Consider the following 21829-nt stretch of genomic DNA (forward strand, 5'->3'; position numbering starts at 1 on the left):
ACGATTTCTTGATCAAAACAATTTGACTCGGAGATAATGTCGTCGCATGAGGCACGCAGAGAGGAATGATTCCCCTTTTGTGTGGAGGGGGAGGTTGCTTTTTAGCTGAAAAAACAGGGATTTAGTCAAAAACTGTCTCTGAATACAGAACGTAGATGCATTCTCTAATGAATCCTGATTTTATAGAGCGTTTATAGAACATTTTTGATCTAGTACAGGTGCTGTAATCTGCTCTGGTGAAGCCAGGCTGTGACATTTGTGGCAAACATTAAAGTGCATGGCTCTATAAATCCAGGGCTCCAGGGTTATGAGGGTGGTGAGGGAGACCGAACCAGGGCCAAGGGCCAGACACGCGCCAGCCGCAGCCCACAGGCTTGCCAGCTGGCCCTGGCTCCCCTGGGGTTCCCCGTGCTCTGTCACTGCTGATAAGAGAAAATGGGATTTCCACTGGCTGCTGTTCGGCTGATGCCCTGGCTAAGATGTAAAACAAATGAGAAAGAGACAGACAGACAGATAAAGGAAGAAAAAGTGAGACAGAAGGGGGACTTTTATTTATCCCGGTGGCTGCAGCCTAAAGTAGAAAAGTAAATCCTCCCAACCCTCACCCACATCTGTGCCAGAAGCTTGTCTACCGTTTATCATGTCGCAGACAATGAGTTGTATTTACCGTTGCTTTGTTTGCATTAGTGATTTTATTACTGTACAACTGAAAAAACTTACAATGGAGAATTAATACAATGTGAATTTACTGTATGCGTGTATGTGTTTGCTGTGGGTGTCAGGGACCTGTGTGTGTGGAGAGTGTAACTGTCATGATGTAGATCCATCTGGCGACTGGGGAGATATTCATGGAGACACCTGCGAATGCGATGAGAGGAACTGCCATGCAACCTACGACCGATACACGGATGACTTCTGCTCAGGTCAGCCTGCTGTTTTTTTGGAATCACATATCTGCATGCAATACATTTACAGAAACCCTGAGTCCTCTTTAAAAAATAGCTAAAGAAGTGGTTCAAGATTTTGGGAAACACGCTTATTTGATTTCATGCCGAGAGTTAGATGAGAGGATTGATAACACTCTCACTGGCTCTTTCAAAAGGTAACAAAATCTGCCTACAAAAGCCAAGGTGTAAAAATTACAATTTGCTATTATATAGGGGTAAATGTGCTGGAAAATGTCTTTGCTGGAACCATAGACTGTATAAGAAGTAAGCGTAGTCACTGTGAAGTCACCAATTGTTTTGTAGACTGCCGTTTTTGAAGTCTTGAGTTCGGCATTTTGGCCGTCACCATCTTGGTTTTTTTCGCATTGGCCATCTAGGCTATTTGCAGCCAGAAGCGACACGAAGGGTGGAGCTAAGTACAACCGAACGCTGAATAAGATATTTATAGGTAACCAAAAAGGTTAGAATTAACTGTCATGAACTGAAAACACACTGTGAAAGGATTGAAGTTGTAAGATGAAAACACCCAAATTGGACAACGGCGTGGTAGTGACCTGTCTGTCACAACATAGCCATGCCCTAAATCATACTCTGCTTCATGGTCTATTTTACTCTAAATGGGACCATAATTTACTAAATGAACATCATGCTGTATTAACAAAGACTTGAAACCAGTGATTGAGGCAGGGTCATTATGTCATCATCTTCTATACAATCAGACTTCTTTTTGCAACCAGAGGAGTCGCCCCCTGCTGGCTATTAGAAAAAATGAAAGTTTAAGGCACTACCGCATTGGCTTCACTTGTCAGACCCCGGAGATGCCCACTTGCCGGGACCAGTAACTTCATGGAGTGTCAGATGATTGCCTGGCAGCCCAAAAAAATTCTGGCACATAATTCCCCATAAAACAGCAAGTTGTCATTTTTATTCCCACACTTTGGGGTTTGTATGAATTCCAGTTACATATTTAGCTGGGCTGCTGTATGTACATTGGAGTGATATCAATCTTCTCATCTAACTCTCTGCATGAAAGCAAAATGGAGTTTTTCCATTTAATAAGAGAACCGACTTACGCAATGCACAGCAACTGGTAGGCTATATAGCCTAATATTGTTTATGTCCATACCATATATTGATCCTCATCTTTGAATAACTGCAGTTCCAACAGCTTTCCACTTCTTATACTCTGGTGCAAGTTCGAAGCTGTGAAAGTGAACTTTCTGTATAACTTAACAATAAACTATAGGGAGGGATGGGAATGACCAAAATGAACAAAATATGATGGCTGCTACTACTGTGAGTAGCGTACTAATAATTTATGTAACAGAAAACGTATCTTAGCCTCCTAGCGTATTCACAGTTAACAGTTCTTTGGGTGCATGCCTTCATGCATAGTTCATTATTCCAGAGAATACGAACACAATTCACATCTTAATGTCTTAAATCTCATCTTTCTCCATCAGTTTCTCTCTCTCTTTCTCTCCTAGACCAGACCAGGTATAATCAATGCTGGCCATCCAGCAGCTTAGAGGAGGCCAGACAGTCAAAGCTTGTTTTTAGCCAATGCTCTGAGGACAGTAAATCTTCTCACCTCTAGCATATCCTGCCCCTTGTTTGTTTTGCTACCTCCCTTGCTCCCTTTTCTCTCTCTCTCCCTCACACACTAGCTCCCCTTTTACCCTCTTTTCTGCTCCATAACCTATCCAACTCTCCACTTCACTTTCCCCCTTACCTTAGTACGCTTATTAGAAATTTCCTTGTCCAAAGCCTCCACTTTGTTTCACCTCTCTGCTTCCTTCACCTCTTCATCTCCCCTCTCGGCAGGTCATGGCCAGTGTAATTGTGGCAGGTGTGACTGCAAGGAAGGATGGGACGGGAGGAAGTGCGAGCATCCTCTGTCCTGCTCCCTGTCTCTGGAGAGCAGTCTGAAGAAGTGTCGGGGAACGTCCAATTTGCCCTGCTTCGGACGAGGTACCTGGTCTTCCCATCCGCGCCTGTTGCCATGGTTACTGCAGCAGGCCGGCACTCTGTCCTCACCTCTTGATGTAAAATAGGCCATTTCCAGTGTTTCACATCTCTTAATCCATCCTTAAGAGGGCTGTAAATGCACCCGGGTGCCCAGCAATCAAATCTGAGCAACCACTCAGCGTTTATTGTGTCGCACATATCACATATACATGCGGGTGTGTACAGTATTAATGCTTTTGTTCCGTTATGTGCACTTGTGCTCATGCATATGTGCATGTTTATGTGCGTGTGTGAGATTAAGGTGCACTGTCTGCCTGTAAGCTATAGCCGGAACAGCTCTTTCAGTAGAACAAGCCGTGGGTCGATGTGTCTAGATTAATTACACTGCAATGTATGCTTCATTAGTGGCCCTTCTGGACAGAGGAAACTGTTTTCTTGGAGCCTCCAAATGTCAGGCCTAATACTAATATTAGGACTACACTAAGAAACTCGTGCTAACAAAAAAGAAAAGTCCAGGTTGCTCTTCCCTTGTTGTCCCAGTCATGCACCCTTGAGCATGCTGATTGATGATAGTAAGGTGGAAGTGGGGGAATAGATGCACTATGTGCTATAGAGGCTGTGTGTGTGTGTGTGTGTGTTACTCATGCAGTATCTGCTTGTTAGTGGAATATTCAAATATTGCTAAATCCTGTAGGCCTGGGCGATATGGCCAAAATCTTCTATCCTGATATAGGTCGTCCCATATCACGATAACGATATATATCACGATATAGCATGTTTTCTGGTAATTCAATAAATAAATAGTCTATATGAAATAACCACAAGGTAAAGCCTGTTTTATACTGTGTGAATTTAAATACTTGACAAATGAAAAGTACTGAGTATTTTCTCATTTAATTAAGACCATTAGTGCATAATGAACAAGCGAAACTATAGAGAAACAAAATGATTAAATATTTCCAGCTATACACTCAGTATGTTTACATGCATGCAAACAAAAAAACAGAGTAATAAGATTAAGACAATAGTTTGATTTAATTGAGTTTGATCTGATTTAAAAAAAAAAAATTTAGTTGGTTTGTGCTTATTATTATCAATTTAAACGAGGAGTTCTCAAATTTTTTGGGGCCAGGGACCCCTTACAGTGGAGAACATTTTCCAAGGACCTCCTGTTAATCGTAACATTTAATCGTAATCAGCAATCGTAATTAAGCATATGCTTACTACCATTTGTGATCTCAGCCATTGGAACTATTTGTTTCTATTGGCCCAAAGTTAACATGGTTGGGAGTAAATGACACAATGCTTGTTTTATTGGCGAAAATGGTCCTCATCTGTAGAGATGCACTAATAAATGATACAGCACAATTTTATCATTTGTAGCAAATTATGTCCCGGACACCCTGGCAGAGTGCCGCAGACCCCTGGGGGTCTCCGGGACCCTACTTTCAGAATCACTGATTTAGGTGACGTAATTGTGCATCGCGATATCTTGATATATGATTTCATCACGATACGATTCCATTGAAATCAGTGAGCTGAGACAGAAACTTTGGCATAAATGTGTGTGTTTATACAGGACCCTATCGCTAAGAAAGTGATTGAGAAAATAGTTTCTTACAGTCCTTTAGATATTGTATTCCATGAATAAGAGCCTGGTTGGCATGTTAAACCCTTGAAAAACCAGGCATTTCTCCACAATTACTGTTCCATGGTGGATTAAAAAAAACATATTAAAAATGGTAACAACATTGTTTTTTATCATTTCTGTTAATTAATTATTGTGTAGGAGTAAAACACCCACACTCTTAATATAATTAGTGAAGTGAGGCCAAAACATTTTTATAATAGATCGGGGGAAAACATGCAGTCAGTCCATTAACTGCTCAACTGCTACAGCAATTGATGCACAAACCAGTAATTAAGACTGAACACTACACATGTGCACAGCCCCAAAGCTTCTCAGCCAAAGAGGGGAGAACAAATTACTCACCTGTTGCAAAGCTACGCCGATTAATCTTTACAGGTGGTGGACATAAACGCCCCTGGCCACGTCTACATCAGCGTTAAACTGAAATATCATAAAACTAATTGGGTGAGGTGAGGTCACTTTCTGAGCTAAGCAAGCCAAAAAAGTATGGCATTTATAGTCAGGTTCCATAATTGCGATTGGAAGTAAAGACAAATGACAGCCTAGCAAGTGTTTTCATCCAATCGGCTGTAGGAAGAGTTCTCATTCATGACATTTGAGTAAAGAAAAAAACTGTCAATCATCTATTGTACCTGAAATTACATTAGTTGTGAGTTAATTCATCCATAGAAATGCCAGACGACGAAATGCAAAGCCACAATGATGGTATAGCCTTGCCAGACAGCTGCTGAGCCTACGTCCAGAGGTAACAATGCACAATGGCCACGTTACCGTTGTTCTTAGACTGACTGACAACCTGCATTGTTCCAAAGTACGCTATGGCCATTTGTTAATAAGATAAATTGTCTAGCAGCTATGCAGGACAGTCTTCTGAGGCAGCAACCTTAATCAATCAGCTTTACAGTGCTGCTGCATGGGGCATTGTTCTCCATCCATTTTGCTAAACATTATTTTCTGGGGAATACCTATCAGTGTTCCTGCACTTCAGCAAGACAGGACAAAAAAAGAAAAGGTACAATAAAGCCTGCTGTATTCTGTTGGTCTCACGGTGATCCAACGTCGTACAGTAGTAGCAGTCGCGACCTGCTTGGTCTCAGGGATCTGAGGATTTATCAGGGGGTTAATGTGAAGCATTGATTTCCTGTTTCATTTGACTGTGGGGGAGGTCAGTGGGGAATCCACAGCTTTCAGCCACTGTTCCAAATGAAAAGAGGCGATACGTGGATTGTAGCTTGCTGTATGTTATTACAGCAGCCATAGACGTTCCTCACACCCATGGATGGGAGAGCTGCTGATTAGATCAGGCACCTGAAGCACATAGGGCAGGGCTGCCTGCTACCATGGAGACAGCTACATTAACATCACCATGAGCCAACAATGGAACAGCGATGCCAATATGGTAAACGACACTCACATATTGTAACTACGATATGAAGCCTCGACCTCGGCTAAGTGCACTCTACAAATAGAACCAATTTTGGTGCCTTTCAATGCATCAACTCTTCATTACATATTGTGTCTGTTCCATAACAGACTTTGGTTTTGACGGCCTCAAACCAATTCCACAACAACAGGGTTGAGCATGCATGGTGGCCCCCTCACATAATGAAACAGCAAAGATTAACTTGCGCTGGGAGAGTTAATTAGCTTTAATTCCTGCGGCAGTACCTTTAAATTATCTCCAATTGCTCGCTGCAACAAAATGGAACTTTAAATTACCCTGTGCAATAGAACAATTAATGAGATCCATAAATTCTTCCTTTTAAAAATTGCATTTTCTTTTAGCCATCCCAATCTATTCAGTGGCAGTTTAAAGTGTACATTAATGCCACACTGCACAGTGTTGGATACATATTTTCTTATGCATACACCTAAGGGTATAGATTCTGATTAGGATTTTCAATGTTGTCAAATATGTACAACTGGGAAGCACTGTTTGATAGAATCAGAATTTCTGATACCTGCTGAGGTCAACAATTTATATCTTTGAAAAGTATCTATGGAAGTATTGCACTGTAAATCGTATATATATCCCATGAAATCAATTCATATATCCACCTAATCGTGAACCAGGAAGTATAAAGGCAACAAAGGTTGCGTAGGGAGGAGTTCAGAATGCATGGGTTGGTCAAAAAACACTGGACTTTTGCCCAGGAGACAGCTGTTTGTGTCCTGTGAGAAAACAGAAGGCAATGTTGACTTATTTTTAATGTAACTTCCATAGTTAAGTTACACCACTTCTGTTGTTATTTTAACCCAAATCAAAAATCTTTTCCTAAACCTAATTAAGTAGTTTTGTTGCCTAAACCTAACTAAGTAGTTTTGTTGCCTAGACCTAACCAAGTATTTCAAGCATAGTTATTTTAACCCAAATGTTACTGTACATTCATAGAAAAACACAAGAAAAATGAGGAATAACTTTTCGTTGTATGAGGATATGATGCTATATTGAAAGCACTGTCTGTATATGCTATGTAAAGTCGCACTGTCTTCTGGTCCTGTTCCTCCTCTGTTATTGGTAATAACTATCTGAATGTACTATTTACTGTCTCTGTTCAGATAGACAGAGGAGGGAAACTGTCGAGGCTGTGATAAGGAGGAAGGGTGACTGTGCGTGCATGCATACCTTAGTGTTAAGGGTGGCATGTGTGTGTGCATGCGCTTTCTTTTTCATAGGACGCCCTTTTGCTTTAGTGTTTGGAGGATCACAATGGTTTGAAAGAAACAATTGTAACAGAGTTTATTGCGAGGCTTCGGTAGATGGTAAAGGATGTGCAGGGAAAGAAAAGGGAAAGAGAGTGAAGGTCTGTGCAACACAATGAAGTGAGACAGGAAGCAGGGTGGGAGGGTAAGAGAGAGAGAGAGAGAGAGAGAGAGAGAGAGAAAGTGAAGGAGACAGACGTAGAAAATCACTTAGGCATGGATGAATGCGGCTGGTATAGATGGCAGCTTGAGCGGAAAAGCCTTGAAATTTGAAACAGCAGCTTCAGACCTTTTCTTCCTGAGAGGTGGAGGCAAGGCGCTTGTGGATAGCACATTCTTTCTGCTGCGGTATTTCCTGAAGGAAACACCTGCTTTCAACATCTTTCTGCTGATTCTAGGGATTCCTTTTTCTGCTCTCTGAAGTGTGGTCTGTAGTAGACATTAATTATGTGTGTCAAATTGCATATATTTAATCCTATCCAAATGTATCTACTCAGCACATTTAAAAACAACGGCAGTTGACCAAAGTGCTGTACAACAAAAAACATAAAACACAATAAATATAGAGCCGTTTAAAAGACAAAAGGGTAATAAAATAATAAAAGCAATAAGGCAACTCTCATACTGAATCAAAAGCCAAGGAATAAAGATATGTTTTAAGACAAGATTTAAAAGTATAATATGTAATGTCGGTTCCTGTTTGTAAACACACCACATTCAAAGTTGGCATAGAGAGAGCAGCAATGGTAGAGCAAGCTATAGAGTGACTGAAGAGAGAGAGCGGCGTTAGTGAGAACAAAGCAGCAAATCTGAAATATAAAACGTTATTTTCTGATTGTTTGCCTGCGGTTAAGTTCTAAAATACATAACTATCTCCGCACAACTCCAAAATAACCCTGCTGGAAAGTCCTGAGTTGCTGGAATTTGAATGAATGCAGGCTTGCTGTCTGCTGGTTGTGGCTCAGCGCTAATCTCGTTAAACTACAGATACACACCGATAATAGCTGCACTCACAGCACAGAGAGGAGCAGGGGGCTAACGCAACCCGTTCTCATCTCTGAAATATGGTTGCTTTGTATCTAACAGAGTAAAGGGGGACTTGTGCCTCGGTATCAGAAGCCGAGGGGCATGACAAAGCGGCGGCATTTGACCACCTGAACGAGCTGCACACCCTGTGTGCTTCTAAACTTTCCGAATGTTTTCAGACTGAATTGATCAAAGAGAGTGAAATAAGTCATTCCGCTGGAGTTGTGACACTCAAAACAATTTGTCCACCAGTTACAGCTGTAACAGTAGCGACGGAGTAGGCTACGGTGGAGGCTATGATGCACTGGCTGTTTGTCTAGTGTTTTTGTAGGTAGAGGAAAACAGTTTAAAAAACAACTTTATCAAAAATAAATGTCATAAATTGATCATTGTTATTGTGGAAGATTTTTACCATGAACAATTTCAAGATCGCTTTATCGCCCAGTCCTAAAATATAGGTTTGGGCAATCATTTGAAGAGGGATATGATCAAATCCTTGAGATTTGATTGGATCCCTCACCAGTATTGTTAGATTAGAGAGAGTAAAGGGAGAAATTAATAAATTGGACAGCAACCACACTCTTCAAACACGCACCAACTACTATGATATTGCTCTGCTAGCTCATACGACCCTCGAGTTAACGGGTAAGCACAGTTTCATACTATGGGGTGGAAGTAATCACATTTGATTGGACAGATGCCCCCAAATCCGGGATGAATCATGAAAAAACATTGTAATGATTTACAGGCCTAGAAAAGAAATATTGGACAAAGGGATAATGATGTCAAAATATTCCAAAATGTTTTGTTTGACATATATTTGTTTAAGAGATAACAAATATCAACAAAGACATTCAGCACTATCTGTGTGTTAATGGTGGAAAATCAGACCCTCTTTCTCTGTAGCAAAGGGTGGTGTGAGTACTGCTCGCCAATGCATCTAAATGGACTAATTACTGCAGCCTACTTATATTATGCACTGTTTTAAACAACTACCACACACTTAATACATCCTGATACTGGCAATACACACATTTTGATAGACGCTTTACTTTGGGTTCTTATTTAATGCTTTCATTCACACCACAGGATGAGGCAGAGCACGGAGGGGGCCGTCATTTGACTGGATTTATTATATTTGGTGGGATACTGGACTCATTGCAGCTGTCACAGAACTGAAAATGAAATCAAGTCAAAAGAGGTGACAAGCTTTGGAGATAATGAGGCTGCCAGAGCAGTTTTAAAACTGTCAGTCCACAGTGTTATGTGATTTGAAAATCCTGTTGAGTAGTTCTTTCCACTGAATATCAGTGAATACGTTTAGGTTTTACACTGCAGCCTAATGTTTTTTTATGTCGAGTCATATCTTTGTTTTTGTCCAGCCACAAAAAAGGCAGAAGAGCAAATATAGGTGCATTTTGTTGTGCTTTTGCCCATGTGTTCAGAGCTCTATGGCGAGAGGAGTGTCACAGCTGGTTGTGTTTATGCAGATCAGCCAGTGCTGCACAATTTTGGTACTCATATTTTGGCATGAAAATGGCCGTGCATTTCCACTGGGTTCAGACCACTTTACTGAAAATGAGGAAAAATGTGACACTCAGTCTAGTTTGAAGAATCACACACACAGAAACATCTCCAACATCACATGAATCTTTAACTTTTGTTGAATTTTGCAGCTTTCCCTTTGATTTGAAATTGTTTAAGCTCACATTTAAATGCATATCACAACACTTCATTGTGTCCTCTGTAACACGTTACATTACTGGTTGATCCGCTAGCACTGCAGAATGTATGAGTCCCTGCAGCTATGTTCTTATCTGCACTCTTTAATTTGAAGAAGTCCTGCCAAATTGTACTTGATTCAAACAGTGGGGAATTAAAACCTCGGACATGGCACCTAGTTGCAAAATGTTAAGTACACAACCTTCTGTATTTTGGAGTGTAGACTCCCAAGCTATCCTACAGAGACTTCAGGTTTATGCATCGCAGATCATGAGGAGTATAGATGGGTTTCTGTGCAACGTCATCACAGAGATGCGCGAGCAACAGGGGGCAGAAAGCACGGCATGTCTAGCAGAGCCAAGCTGCAAAGCAAGGAGATGACAAGGAGTTGTTGTGCAGTAAAATTGCACAAAATGGATTGAAAATGTTTCATATTTTGAAGGGATGACATGCTTTTGCTAAAGACATAAGGAGATTATGGATCCAAGCCTGATGGGCAAAAGCATCCTAGTCACACAGCGCTAGCAAAGCAGCAGGTGCCTTATCGAGCTGTCATGCTCCACAGATCGATAAAAATGAACTGATCAACAACAGGTTGATCGACCCACACTCTAAGGAAATATTTATTTACATTATATTTAGTGACTATGACTGAAAACAAATGTGGTGCAAGACTTTGTAACGGCTTTAAATTGCTAACGTTAGAAAAACATTCATTTCAATTTGAATCGGACATATCCGCAATATTGTATTGACCTTTGGCGTTACGTTTCGGACTGAGGGCTAACCGCTAATGTTACCTAGCAACCAGCAACACGCTGTTTAATAGAGAGCCGGTAGGAGTCTAATGTTGATGTTCATCTGTCCGACATACAAAGAGCTGCTGTGTGACCAGTTGTACTAATAACATGACCAAAATCCACATGTCCAGTTTTATATTGACGGTATACCTGTTGAGGAATCGCTAAGGAAGCGTTATCAGTCGCTATAGGCCCCACAGATGTGGGTCAGTAGTGGCCTACTACACTCACTGGTGGGTTTTATCATCTATTCACATGGTAGATCACCAAAAGAAGGTATAAAAATACAGGACAGCGACCTCTAGCAACCGTAGTAATTATGACAGGAGCAGAAGCGGAAGTTAGGCGCTGTAGTATAGGCGGTGTGAAACTCCATAAGGGGTTGGAATCGATGGAATTGATGGATGGGACACAAAACAGAACTTTCACCCAGAAGACTGGAGTTCCTGTATGAAATCAACAATGTGTAGTTGTCTTTGTGTTCATAGTTATTTTTATACAAAACATGATGTTTTCAAGTGTTTCTTGTTGCCTAAACCTAAAGAAGTTGTAGTTTTGTTGCCTAAACCTAGAAGCTTTCAAAGCGTGACGTTTCATTCAGTTTTAAAACATGTTGCTTTTAAGATTCACTTTCACTCTTACAACGTAGTAGGTGTAGTAGGCCCCTAAAGATCCACATCTATGGTGCTTATAGCTACTGATAATGCCTATTTAATGGCTTGATAACCAGAAAAAATGTCTGGTGATGGCCATCAAGAGGGGCTCCCTAACGGAGTATCAATCGAACAGACCCTGGCACCCCAAGTCAAATCCCACTGATCTAACGTTACCCATTTCATAACAAGTGATAATAATAAACAAATCTCAGACTAACACCTCATATCATAATGGTATCTGGTGGTCGGACTCTACAGGGGTCTAGTATAGTCAACAAGAATGTGCAAATAATGTGAAATCTACATTTATTACAACGGCTGCCAAAGCGGTTTTGCCACCTGAATGCACACAAACCCAGTAATGTTTGTATACAAAAAAAACATCTATAGGAGACGTCCTTAAGGAGTGCTGTACATTCATGTTTTTGGGAGAGGGCTTAGTTGCATTGGGACTCTGTCTCTTGGAAAACAGCAGTTTTCTCTTGGGAGAAGCTTGCTTGGACTCTCCTCCTATCCCATTAAGAAACTGTCAGCTGCTTTTAAAAGGAATGAGGGGAACTGACTTGATTGACCAGCCTACCCTACCACTGGCTGATTAAGTATTCATCTATTTAACAACGTATTAATCCTGCTCTAGCCCCTTTCCAGTGTGTGCTGCAGTGCACACGAATGAGCCGCAGCTGCAGCTCACTAAAATGGCAAAAATGAGTTTGCCACACCCTCGCCTCACCTGTGTTTGCACATACATTTGTGCCCTGTTTTATGAAAACAGAGCCAAGCTGGCGTCTACTGATGTGACTTTGTTCATTAAGGTGTTGCTCACCCCAGACAGGATGACAAATTAAACATCAACACACACCAACACACACTGGCGTAGACGGTTTGACGAGCACAGAGATAATCGATAAGGCAGGGGGTGTTATGACATCAGCGGTTGCTAGGGTAACTAAGTCCCCAGAGCAGATGGTGGTATGTTATATGTGAAGCTAGGGAAGAGAGGTTGCTAGTGCGTGTGGTCATAAAAGTGACAGTGATGTGACATGGACAACACATTAGACGACGCTGTCAGTCGAGTGTCTTGCAGATTCACGTTCGGCACTATTTATTTCCCCTAATTTCCACTCAGTGAGTCATCACAAGATAAAGGCAGGCACACACACATTATGGATATGTTTTAGGTGTTATTTAGTGGCACTAAACACAAAATGTACCCAGCAGGGAAACAAACAGGGAAACACTCAGAGTGAATAATGAGCAAAAAGGACATACCCAGCTCAATAAAAACAGGAGAAAAGAGAAAGAGAGGCGCTCGGTGTGCTGTGTTTTAACCATATGTCTTCACTGAGCTGGGAAATTCCCTTTGTGCAAGTATTTTTCATGGTGGGCAGCTTACCTATTTGTAGCCCTTCTGGGTGTATTTTGTCCACAGCTTTTGTAGGTTAGAACATTTTAAAGATATCCAACTGTGTGTGTGTGTGTGTGTGTGTTATTCATTTGTCAGAAGACCGATGCACATTTTAGAGTAATGCCTTCTATTAAGCAGTGTTTTTCTTAATCTCTATTTAAGATAGTAATAAAAAATGTGCTCTGCATTCTTAGGTTGAAGTTGATTACATTTCACCGCTCAGAAACATTGTTGCTAATGTATTATTATAGTAACATTGTTAACCCCTTAAAACCGGACGCTATTCTGTCTTTCAGAGGTTGTTGCGGGCCTCTATTTTCAAGCTAGAGTGAACTGGTATACTGGTATTATATGAAAATAGAAAACCTAAGGAATCCATTGGTCCAACCATGTCATACTAGCTTATCTGGAAGTTCTCTAAATAATGCTATGCAGTTGCACTAAATTTTGGCGAGGAAAAACTGGCATGGCGATTTTCAAAAGGGGTACCTTGACCTCTGACCTCAAGGTATGTGAATGAAAATGGGTTCTATGGGTGCCCACGAGTCTCCTCTTTACAGACATGCCCACTTTATGATAATCATATGCAGTTTGGGGCAAAAAACATGCAGTTATTTAAATGCAGTATAAATATGTTATTTTCACCTATTCTAAAATGGTGTATTTGAATGTTTCTGCATACTGGGGTCCTTAAACAGTCTTGGAATTACATAAATTGGATATCACTGTAAAGCTGAGACTCCTGTGGATCCAATGAGCCCAACCGTATTCATGTGTGATGATCCTGATAGTAGCCATTTCATTGAATTGAGACCATTTTTTTAAATGTGACTTCACAAAATGACATGTTGTGGCCTCTAGGATAATCAGAGAATCATGAAATGTTATCATTCAGAGGATGGATGGTTTTCTTAGGTACATTGACAATAAGGGGGTTTCTGAGCAGTTTCATGAACAGAAATGCTCCCCTTACAATCGCCAGAAAAATGCAATTCTTGCAGAAATCTCCAAATTTCAAAAGTTTTTGATACCAAATCACAGCATGGCTTTTTCTACAGTGTTCCTCAAGGTCTTGGTGTCTTAATGTGGTATTTTAGAGGGATTATTGATCATTTTTTATCAATTCTTGATTGTTAAAAAAATGGTTAAATTTAGCACAAAATCTAGGTAACAAATGGGATCAACCCCAAACTTGCTGCAACAATTTACGAGACATAAAAGAGCATGGGAATGACCATTATATATTTCTATCATAAAGTTCTAAACCGTTATACACTTTTACAACTTATTTTAGTTGATTAATTAATTTATCAGTTAATTTGTACTTCTTATTAATGACTAGAACAACTTGACACACAGTGCTGAGCCACATCTCAAATCAATCTTCAGGTTTCCAAATTTTATGTGATGTACAGTACACCACTTTTATTTGGCATATACTGTTGACTTTTTATCTACCCCTGAACATCCCGTCCCCCAACCCTACCCCTTGTAGCAAAAAGTTAAAAACTCTACATACAAGGTGAGAGCATTGACAAAAAAAAAATGATTTGCACTTTAGAAGACATTTCACCCTTTAATGTAAGTCTCCAAATATCTGTGTGTGGCCTAAACTACCCCCCCATAATTATCATAACCCTGAGCAGCCTGCTACTGTAAAATGATCAATGAGTAGGTATGCTGCGCACCTCCAATGATAATTCAGAATAGATGGTGTTTTTTTCTAATGAGCTCCACCATTAGCAAAGTATGTTCGCTCAGTAAGTTCCCCTGTGGCTGTCTTCACTCTTCACTGGCAGCTCGCTGATTGAAGTGGGATAGCAACATCTCGAGGTGTGTCTAGTATGCAGCTCATGTGAATGTTTATTAGAGTGAGTGATTTATGAGATTTCCCTGTGTGGCTTGAGGCAATGTTGTCAGGCAGACTAAGTCAAGTTTAAAGTCAGTCATCTACAGTAGGTATGCAAATGACTCCACCTGAATTACAGTTTGGATAAAAAAGTAAGAACTCAGGATGATATGACACACGTCAGGAAAAGAAAGATAACTCTACTGAACAGCTATTGAAAACACAACTCTGTCAAGAAACACTGCTCAGATGTGAGAAGATGTCTCTCTGTTTTTGTAGGTCAGTGCCAGTGTGGACAGTGTACTTGCTACCCACCTGGGGACAGCCGTGTTCATGGCAAAAACTGTGAGTGTGACGACCGTCAGTGCGAGGACATCAGTGGAGAGGTCTGTGGAGGTGAGAGCACACACACACACACACACACACACACACACATTCATCTAATCTTTGTGTCCATTAAGGGCTGCTCAAGTTGTGTGAGCAACAGAGGGAATTGACAGAATGAACAGATGGTAAGTCTAAGTTTCAACATTGCTGTTCAAACTAGAGTAGAGAAATTGGTATTTTCAGGCATCCAGTGTTTTTCTGTTCATTTTCAGCATAAACAATGGACCTCATGCAAAAACCACTTTATGAACATATGTCGCATTCACTAATTTTACTTAGAGTTTTCTTGTGGGTACGATTTAAATTCACGAGTGGATAAAACATTCTGTGTGAGTCATGTACAGATATTTCTTTACAGGTGGAGCTTAAAGCAGCAGTGGGTAGATTGGAGCAAATATGATTTAAAAAAAGTTATATATTTTTCACTATATCCTGACAGCAGTGCATGAGACAGGTATTCTGAAAAAAAATCATGTGCCTCCAGTGCTCCTAATGGAAAACAACCAGTCAGAGCCGTGCCGGAGTCTTTGACATCCGTGAGCTGGCTGTCAATCACTCGCAAACTCCGATCAAATGGTCAAACTTGGCAGTGCTGATCAAATATGAATCAATATTCTGTTACTGTAATGCCTATTTCTCCCCTCAAATGTAAAATGAGAAATCTCAAAATGATCGAATCTCACGAACGTGCACCTACTCAAGAACATGTGACATTCCTCAGGCAGAAACGGGCAAATTTAAGACAAGTTTACCAGCGACAAAAGCAACAAAACGGCCCAGCGTGGCCAGCTACATTGTCGCCGTTGAAGTGTTGCTCAAGCGTTCATTGACATAGGCTGGTTATGCCGTTAAACAGCACCGGGAACTGGCTAACGGCATTTTTTTAGACGGAACGGAACAGGGTGGCACAAAAAACATATGATTGGTTGATGTTTCACTGCGTCATTGGAGCGCTGAAAAAAGTTGAAACCAGCTCAACTTTGACTTGTAGTGTGTCACGCAGCGACAAGTTTTGTTGACTTGTAGCCTGTTGCTTTGTCGCTCGTAGTGTGAACTCAGCATAAGAGAGTTTGACAAATCCAACGTGGAACGCTCGTACAACCAAGCCTCACGGAAGTGACTACAAGAGGTTTAGCTGAAGGATGACATCTTTGCTCCAAGGTAATACAAGTTTATGCACGGAAAAACATTAACTACGATTCCTAAGGAGCCTTTGAGTAAGAAACATTGAATCCATGGAGGTAAAATTCTGTTACCCGCAGTGGTGCAAATATCGACGTTGTAACCAGTAACCACTTATCTTCCTTCGTTTGTTCTTTTTAAACAGGAAACACATTCAATATTGTGATGTTTACTGGAAATGACAATAAGTGACAACGGTTCAGCTCAAAACGGCATGCCGCGTCATGCATGCGTCGCTCACGGCCAGGAAATTCCAATAAAAAAGGCTCATGGTTCTTAAGCAGTGTTGTTAATGACTTTGCAGAGTACAAGACCTGTAGGATAAACTTATAATGGGTGAATACTGTTTTTTTTTGTTATTATGGAGTGGAATCTATAACACTGTAATTGTTACGTCTCATATGTTGGCTGTAGGCTGTTGAATTAGCGTTGATAAACTTTGCACTTCGGCTGCTGTCCGTGGTGCTGATCGAAAGCTGGTTTGCAGAATAGGAGGTGCATGGTGAGCCTCTCCATGGTGGCATAGCAATTGTCTGCTTTGCAATTGTCTGGAGTGTGCATACATGCGCGTGTGCGCACGAGCATGCTCTTGTGTTTGGGGCGAAGGCCCAAGAAAAAAATTTGCACCAGGGCCAATCACTATTTTGTTACGCTACTGGTTACCCGCTAGTGCTAACAGAAGCTAAGGATTACACTTTCTAGAAACTTGAGTAGTTTAAAATGTTTGGATTCAGTGTCTATTTTGAATGAATTCAGCCACTATGGTTTGCTATTTTCCCCCTGCCTCTGGTCGTCTCCCTCTCCTTAGTGATAGCTGCTGAGACTCATGGGTACCACAGTACTGGGAGCCATTCTTTAAGAAGAAAAACACGAGATAGACATCTACTGATGTAGACATGATTATGCACTTACACTCCTCTCCTAATTATTGCAGAGAAAACTACACACATTTTGTACAGCATACACATACACTCACCCACTTTGAAATTATGCCAGGAGCAGACGCTGAATTTGAAGATCAATACAGTGTGATCCTATCTGCTCTCTTTGATATCCACAGGCACAACCCTCTAAACCCTTGAGCTGCATTTGAAAGAAATTGCTCCAAGCCTTTGAAGCTTCTGTTTGAGGTCTTGGGGAAGTTTGGGCTCTTAATATGAGCCATTTAGGCACAACCGCTGTAATGGATGGATCGCGCAAAAACATTAGAGGCTCAATTGAAATTGATATTTCCCTTTTGCCGCTGCTGCTGCTGCTGTCTGACATAGACGGAGAGAATACAGAGAAAGTCAGATGAAGGTGCAATTAAGAATTGTGGTGCTCCGAAAAAAATATTGGAGACAAATTCTTCTACAGCAAAACCAACAGTCTGAAGGGAAAACTGACAAAATGTGCTATTCATTCAGCCAAAAACATAATGCTACTCTATTTGATTGCCTTTTTTTTTTTTTTTTTACTATTGTTTATGTCATCCACTGTTTAATTTGAGCATGGTAGACACACAATTCTGTATTTTTTTGATACATACATACTTCTGAAGTCTGCTTTTTTGTCTTCGCCACACTTAAAGTGCTGTAAAAGCGTGACACATGCATGGCTTTTCAAAGAGTAAACAACACAAGTGTACAGACAGATTCTTCCAAACCTCTTCCACAACAATGAGGAGCATTTCCCCTACAGGTGTATATCGAGCAGGGGAGTCACTTTGTCAAACTCTGTTCAGGGTTTCAATCTGTTGTTTGCTTCACTCTAAGACATTCGTTGCTCAAACTATTTGTGTTCTTTCTTAAACTGGAACGCAAACTGTGTATTCCTTTCACCCAGCTAACACATAGATGTACGTGTGTAAGTGCCTCTCTCTGTGTGGAGTTTTTTTTTTTTAAATTGTTGCTCGTGCCATTTTGTGTCGGTGGTGCATTGCAGCATCTGAGGGTAAATTTCTCCTTTTAAAGGGGGATGCAGTATTTATGTGAATGGATTACTAGGACTCATTGTGTGCTGGGCTGTCCACAAACAATTCTTCATGAGGCGTCCAGGGAGAGCCTGTCTGAGCACCAAACACCGACGCAGTTACAGTGCGCACATACACACACATACACGCTGTCAGGCTGACAATTAAGTCTGTGTAGTCAGAGGCCCTGTGGACGTTATTGGGTGTTTTGCTTAGAGGCCCTCTAAAGCAGGTACCTTAGAGTGGAAAGTGGGTTCAAACAAAAAGTAGATTTATGGTGAGGGGGCTGTAAAAACAAAACTTCCCAATCCAGTGTAGGCTATAGTGTTGTCAGTGCCCCTGGATGTTTGGGCCTCACTGCAGACTACAGAGAGGAGAGAAATGAGAAATGACACAGGCCCCTTGCATATAATTCAGTCTTTCAGTGTTAAGGGGGAAATATCATGAAAAACTCACTTGTTCAGTGCTTATGTACATACATTTGGGTATGTGGAGAGCCTACTAACCAACAAACTGTGAAATAAGACAACCCAGTCAGTTTTTTGTGGGCTGCCTAGATCAGAAAACGTGATTAGATTTGGCTCCCCTTCCTATGTCACATGCACATTCATTCATTCACTCATTAGAATATACCGCCAATGGCTTGAGAATTACCTTTGCAGATGATGCACCTTATTTTTCTCACAAGCCAATCAGAGCAGACTAAGCTTTTTTCTGGAGGGGGTCTAAAAGCTGTGGACATACCAAGCCAACATCACAGAACTAGCGGCGACAAAGGCCACCAGCTGTGACGCCTCAAGTCGCCTTTGTTTTGGCCAAAAAGATGCACTCAAATACACTGCGAGGACTACAGCCGGTGGACAACTACCACGTACGTTCGGCGCCTGCGTGACATGAAATAACTCTCCCTACCAGCAGGTCGCGGTAGTCCGTGTTTGTCATTCAAAAAGAGAAACCGGAAGACCGAGGACTGCGGATAAACTGGCCGTTGTTATGATACGTACGTGAAACACAGCAGCGTCTGCCGACCACTTTCACATCACTCTCACTCATCATTTAGCTTCATTCCAGATGGCCATGTCGTTGTGAAAATATCCATGTATTGGAATGATCAGATGAGATGACGAGGAAAAATGAGAAGAGCCGTCTGTGTTTTTCCTCTTGACTTCACTTGTTGGCTTGCTTTCCTCACGTCCGTTTCTCTTCTCGTGCACTGATTTGTTCTAAGCTGAACAGCCAATCAGAGGGATTCTTCTCACCGACGGGCGCAGCCGGCAATTCAACATGCTGAATTGGCTGGAAAACCTCCAGCACGAGCAGACTAGAGCCAATGGTGTGGGACACACCGAAAAAACTAGGCCGACTGATGCTCACTGACGGCCCCCCACACTGTGCGACAGCCGACCCTTGGCTTGGTGTGTCAGGCCCTTTAAAGAGACAGGTGCTAAAATAGAGCGTTTCGGACAGAGGGTGAATACAGGTATATTCAGACAGACCATATGAGAAAAATAATGTGTTTTTGAACATGTTCTAGTACAAACCCAAAACACAAATATGAACCTGGAAATGAGCATGATATGTCCCCTTTATCAAGCTTATTAGCCAGCTCAGTCCACACTTGGCTCTCAAGGGTTTTCTCTAAAACACAAAGAACAAGAGGAGCGAGCAGCCAAAATATCCACTTTAGACACTGCAGTTACTGTAAGTGCTCATTCTTCAGGCCCGTCTAGTCACCTTTTGTGCACATGTGACATTTGATAGATGGATAGATGGTAGAGACGCTGACGTCTTCTGATTAGTGAGCATTCACGCCATTGGACTGTATAGACAGCTATATGACTGCAGAGCTGTCATACAGCTTAAAAATACTGCCACAACTGATTTGGGTTCACATGAGGTTTCAATATCAGTTTGGTTTTTCAGGCACTTCAAGTGTCAAGTCTGATAAGCAGTATCAGAGCTTTCGAAATATCCCAATTTCACAGACATAATTAGGACTCGGATGTTGACATGGATGGTATTTAAAAGTCTGAAACCAGTTATTATGTCAACCCCCATGGGACATGAGCGTGGCATTAGACATGCTGCCTGATGGTTGTCAAGGCTCTGCTCTGCTTGAATTACACTTGTGCTTTTCCTGCTATTACATGTAAAAATGTGCTAGTGAAAAGTTCATATAGACCAAGACTGACCACTATGCCTAAAGCTGGCACAGTTGGATACCTGGCTTATGTTAGCCTGAAGATCCATCTGTGACCGAATTCAGGAGCTGGTCCTCAGAGGATCCAGGCCTGCTCTTCCTCCCAAAATGAGACGTCCAGTCTCCCAGAGCACAAAAATAATGTCATATTTGAAGTGCTCCTCATTGCAACACAGTCTCACGGCCGTTAGTGAAATAGTCACAAAACTGAATCTATTTGATTCATGTACATAGACACAAATTTCCCCTTTTTTTTCGTGTCTTTCAGCACGACTTTCAACAACGTACTTTTAGTGTGTTTTCCTATGAATGTCCAGCAACATGTGACACACGTGTCAATTTCCGCTCCACTCTTTTCAAAATAAAACTACTAAGTAAGGTTTAGGCAACAAACTACTTTGTTAGGTTTAGGAAAATATCACAGTTTGGGTTAAAATAACACCGGAAGTGGCATAACTTAAGTACGGAATTTACATGACAAATAAATCAACTTTGACTTTTGGTTTCACATGGGACACGAGCACCAGTCTCCTGGGCGAAAGTCCTGTGTTTTTCGACCCACCCATCCACCCAAACCTTTTCCCTATGCGGTGTTCGCCGCTCTCTATACTCTCCGTTTCATAATTGGGTGGATTACACACAAATTGATTCTGTGCTAGCCATGACGAAAAAAAATTGAAATTCGTGCCTATGTACACAAATCAATACAATCATTTTTTAACGCTTTTATTGTCGTGGTGTGGGGTGAATTTAACATGGAACCCAAACGCAGAGTAACAGGCAGGAAAGTATTTGAAATAAAAGCGAGCTTTAATTAAACTAAGCTGAATATTCAAACAACAACCAAAATGCAGGGAGGGGAACCAAGTACGAAGAAACCACAAAGTATAAATGAAAACACACCAAAAAACCAAACAGAGAACAAAACGAAACTACAAACCAGAAGATACGAGAAACACGGGCAGGAGGAACACTAGGACCATAGCAGGAGGAAACAAGGAACACGGAGGACAAGGTAGACGGGGCTGGGGAGACAAACGAACCGACAAGGACAGAGGGGAACACACAGGCTTAAATACAAGACATGATTACACACAGGTGAAACAAATCAGGGCGGGGCAGACAATCAACAAAAGGCGGGAAAACAAACAAAGGAGGGAAGTAAAACCAGACAAGACACAGGAGGAGTGAACTACAAAATAAAACAGGAAACAGGAATGAGAATATAAAAGAAACCAAAACACAAACCAAAATCACATTAACATAACTAATAAAGACTGGCACAGCCAGAACATGACATTTATATGTATTTCACAAACTGCTTTGCAACTGGGCTGCTCATTAACTGTTTAAATCATCCATTTTCTAGGTTTAGTACCAGA

General features: G+C 41.3%; 1 protein-coding gene across 2 annotated transcripts in view; it reads left to right on the forward strand.

Annotated features, from left to right (window-relative positions):
* The window catches only part of itgbl1 (integrin, beta-like 1), a 61480-nt gene that overhangs the window by 23439 nt on the left and 16212 nt on the right, over window positions 1-21829 (forward strand). For both annotated transcript variants that reach the window (XR_005209520.1, XM_037789489.1), the window contains exons 6-8: window positions 783-923; window positions 2772-2918; window positions 15007-15123. Coding sequence is in view for 1 of the 2 variants with exons in the window: in XM_037789489.1 (XP_037645417.1) it covers window positions 783-923; window positions 2772-2918; window positions 15007-15123 (405 nt within the window). In the remaining variant the exon portion in view is untranslated. The remainder of the gene's footprint in view (window positions 1-782; window positions 924-2771; window positions 2919-15006; window positions 15124-21829) is intronic.

This window comes from Sebastes umbrosus, chromosome 13 (assembly GCF_015220745.1).
Source record: "Sebastes umbrosus isolate fSebUmb1 chromosome 13, fSebUmb1.pri, whole genome shotgun sequence".
Lineage (NCBI taxonomy): Eukaryota > Metazoa > Chordata > Actinopteri > Perciformes > Sebastidae > Sebastes > Sebastes umbrosus.